The sequence below is a fragment of the Solanum tuberosum genome, unplaced genomic scaffold (assembly GCF_000226075.1).
Source record: "Solanum tuberosum cultivar DM 1-3 516 R44 unplaced genomic scaffold, SolTub_3.0 scf00157, whole genome shotgun sequence".
NCBI lineage: Eukaryota > Viridiplantae > Streptophyta > Magnoliopsida > Solanales > Solanaceae > Solanum > Solanum tuberosum.
The window spans coordinates 886,399-890,533 of record NW_006239084.1 but is presented as its reverse complement, the minus strand read 5'-3'; the positions used below and the strand labels follow the sequence as shown (position 1 = coordinate 890,533).

The 4,135-nt window shown below is 30.9% G+C and overlaps 1 protein-coding gene across 1 annotated transcript; it reads right to left on the bottom strand.

Annotated features, from left to right (window-relative positions):
- Positions 1–2,299: 2,299 nt before the first annotated feature.
- LOC102587182 (auxin-responsive protein SAUR72-like) lies at positions 2,300–3,098 on the bottom strand. Its single transcript, XM_006353707.2, has one exon. The coding sequence runs from the start codon at positions 3,040–3,042 to the stop codon at positions 2,653–2,655; it is 390 nt and encodes a 129-aa protein (XP_006353769.1). The 5' UTR covers positions 3,043–3,098; the 3' UTR covers positions 2,300–2,652.
- Between the last annotated feature and the right edge of the window lie 1,037 nt (positions 3,099–4,135).

Genomic DNA, 4,135 nt, shown 5'->3' with positions numbered 1-4,135 from the left:
GGTGCTCCACTGCGTGTTAGGAGCTACTAATATATAATTTTTTTCATGTCTTCCACTTAGCAATACACAAAAATCCTCCTTAAATCCATATATCTCTTCATAAATAATTTATTAAACATTTTAATTCAAAAGGGCAATGAGAATATCTTTCTACCAACAAACAAAGCTACAAACAAGAGCGTGTGTTGGGTACACCATTTAATTAATGTGTAAATTAATATATAATTATACTTGTCTCCATATTAACAAAATCAATATAGATGTTTCTTTTTATTTTTAAAAAAAAAACACAAAAGCATCTTCAACTACCCAATCATTAGTATAATAAAATATGCATGCTGACTGCCCATTTCTTTTAATTTCTTTCTACTACTATGGGTTGAATAATAAAACAAGTTGTAAAAGATTACTTTTCTCTGCTTAAGAGCTAACATATTAATTATTATATTATTTTATATTATATAAAGAGAAGTTACAACCTAGCAGTTGATCCACTAACTACTGAAAGACTCAGAAAAATTAGGAAGAAGTAATTAATTAAGATATCTAAAAAACAAAGTATATGTACAAAAACTAAATTAGATGTAAATTAACCTTTACAAACAACCAGCTGGTCGCTGCAAAAGTTACTTTTTAATTTGTTTTATTAAGCCATAAGCATCGTTACGTAAATAGGACCACTGTATTTTATATTAATAATAATATTAAATTAATGATAGGGTAGTAAGGAGTTCAAAATCTACAAACCAGAAACCAAAGTTATTTACTCGCGTTTAGTGTGAGGTATAAGATATAAGGTATAAGGTTTAATAATTTAGGGATAAAATGTAGGACTATTTTATCGTGTGTTCGGTTGGAGGTATTAACAAGTTCTGAAATTATTTATTCCACCATTTATACCTTAGTGATGAGATAAGTTATCTCATATACATGGTGGAATAACTTATCTCGGGATAACTTGTTCCCAACCAAATTAAACCATCCATCCCAATTTTAATGTAAGACCTTGACTAGGCACGAAGTTTAAAAAGACAAAATCTTTTAAATTTTATAGCCTAAAACAAGCCGTAAATTAAACAATCATCTCATTAAGGAGAAAATGAAATATTAACGTTAATTATTGTATCTACATGTAAAAATAGTTCTTTTTTTACACAAACTAAAAATGAAAATACGACATATAAAATGTGATAGAAGGATCGGAGTGAATAACATATATAGACATGATCATAGATAGTTACATGCTAAACTATGAAGCTAATTAAGTACGTAGTTAAAATGGGCAATTATAGCCATCATTTTATCTAAGAAGCTGCAAATTAACTCAACATAATTGTCATTGTTAATTAAGTAGCCTTGTTCATGAAGTTTAAGACTTTAGCTTCTTCAAAACTCAAACATAATATATAGTTTGGGAATTAATCGAAAAAGTATTTACTATATATTGACAGATCAACTTCCAGTTATACGTGCAAAAAGTGAGTACGTGTACAAGGAGCCCAGTAGCTCTTTGGACAAATTATGTGGAGGACAAATTAAACACACAAAAAATAAAAGATTTAAAACTGGTGACCCCAACCAACACACAGCTGTATGGAAAAAGAAAAAACCAACAGCTGTGTAGTACGTTAAAATCAAGGATCAATTTTATCACATTTTTCAACATCAGATGCTTAAGCTTAGCATAACGTGTAACCTTTGTTTATAGAAAAATGCCAGAAGTTTCACAAATAAATTAAAGAGATAAAATACTCACGTAAAATCTTGCGATATAAAACAAGTCATGTAATTCATTTGTCGGAGAATGAATGTCGTTAAAGGTAATAATTGAATGCTTGCATGCTAGCAATTTTCGCTAGTTTCAATTCATTGGTCTAACCTAGCTCGCTCGCCCCTATAACAATTTTCTCATCATTCCCTATTATCATATCTACTTATTTATTCTAACGACTATAGTCAATACTTATATATACGATCAATTTGATTCAACGAAGATGGATTCTAAATTTTGATTAAGTATGAGACAAGTGTATCTATAAAGTGTAACGCTACATATCTTAGAGAGAAATTTAATTTAGTCACTCTATAGCCAGTTAAATTTTTTGAGTCGTCCTTCTTGATAAGTTGTGACTATTAAGAATAACTATATAAGGGTCTTTTTATTACTATATATACCAAGTATGATTTGGTAAGTTGATTATTATTTTACAAATTTACATAAATAACTAAACTACACAACTAATTTCTATCAGTAATCAAATACCAAATGACCCCTTAATTTTTCTTATCGTAAACAACAAAATGTCAACATTATAGTTTCAAATAAGATAAAAAAAAAAGAAACTGAAGGAACAAAATGGATAAGATCAACAAAAACTTGGAACATATTTGGAAAGAATGGAACATGCATTGATTAAGAAATAACAAATCACTCATTAGGCTTATCTCTTCAATACAAAAGAGATTTGCCTTAGGCTAATCCTCTTTTTTAATTTATTTTTTTCCCCGCTCCTTCTAAACCACTAATTAATCAAAATCATTAACTCTTGGGAAAATTAAATTTACAACTATATACCAAATATTAGCCATTTCCAATTTCGACGTCCACGTCACAGTTATTTTTACCATTCAGTTACTGACAGTTATTCCACATCAGCAAGAGTAAAATTCAACCAATTCCTCTAATGACTCCGGCTGAGGATCTGCATTTTCAAGCATCCATAGCAAATGTTCAAACAGCACAACTTCACATCCAACTGTAATATATTCTTCAGACTCGCCGGACCTTTCCACAAGTTCGCGAAATAGCGGGTGATCGATGACGTCGGAGCTCACTAGGTACCGGCGGCGAGATTTCCCGACGTAGACCGGGAACAAATCCTTACCGGAGCAGCGATTTTCATCGGAAAAGGAATCGTCTTCTTCGGAGGAAGAATGATGATGAGTTGCTACGGCAGCGGTGCCATTAACGCGGCCAATTTTGAAGGATTGCATTTTCTTCAACACGGATTTGAGTTTTGTGAGTTTTCCTCCTTTAGCCATTGTTGTTGTTGTGTAAGGAGAAATGAGGAATTTTGGTGTTTTGAAGAGTGAGGTTTGAGGAGAAGGTGGAAGGAAGATTTAGTTATATAAAGGAGAAAAGGGAGGGGTAAAATTGGAAATGTGTAATGGGAGAGCAGTTACATTACATGAGGCACTTGGGTGTGGGGCCAACTGAGTACAAAGTTTGGGTCAGCCAAAACCAGCTGCGCTTTTCTTTCTGCCTATTTGAGAAGAGAACCTCCACATTTTTTTTGTTTTTTGGGAGGATGTGATTTTGCTATAATTATTATTTAAAATTTTGTGTAACAATATTTGATTCCATATAAAATTTAGATGAAAAAACAATTATTTGAATATAGGTTAAAGAAGTTCAAATATACGACAAGTACTCATATAGTCATATATATTGTAGTAAAAATGTAAACAAATATATATATATATATATACTTTTTTCAACCCTCGTTTTATGGCAATTTATCATTTTATAGTTAAATGGCATGTTCTTATAGCCAGGTAAATCTCATGACCTATCTCATAAGGGGTCGTTTGGTGTGAAGGATAATACCAAATAGTCATGAGATTAAATTATAGTACCACTTAATTGTTGTTTGGTTGGCAAGTCCGAAATAACTTATCCGGGGATTAATAATTAGTATCGGAATAAGTTATCCCTCTCCTTGGGTGGTATAGTAATCTCGGGATAACTTATCCCAGGATAAAATAAGTAAATGACAAAAATGTCTCTTTCAACCCTTTTGCTCCATCACTTTTTACATTCATGAAGGGCATTTTTGTAAACAAATAAATTGTTCTTAAAATTTATTATTTTGAATACAACAAACCAAACACTCAATAAAAAACAGTCTCATCATAATTTATCCCATCACTACTAATCTCATCATAATTTATCCCATCATAATTAATTCCATCATAACTTGAATTTAAACCAAACGACCCCTTAAAGTATAAAAAATATTTTTTTCCCCTTAAACTTAGTGTCCAATTAAACATTTAAATTACCATACATAAATTTAAGTAGAGACTAGAGAGAGTATTAATCTATTTGGAGTGTATTCAAATAAGGAAAAACTAT

What these genes read in the sequence shown, in the direction of transcription:
- LOC102587182 (XM_006353707.2), bottom strand. Translation starts at nt 3,042, where the DNA reads ATGGCTAAAGGAGGAAAACTCACAAAACTCAAATCCGTGTTGAAGAAA.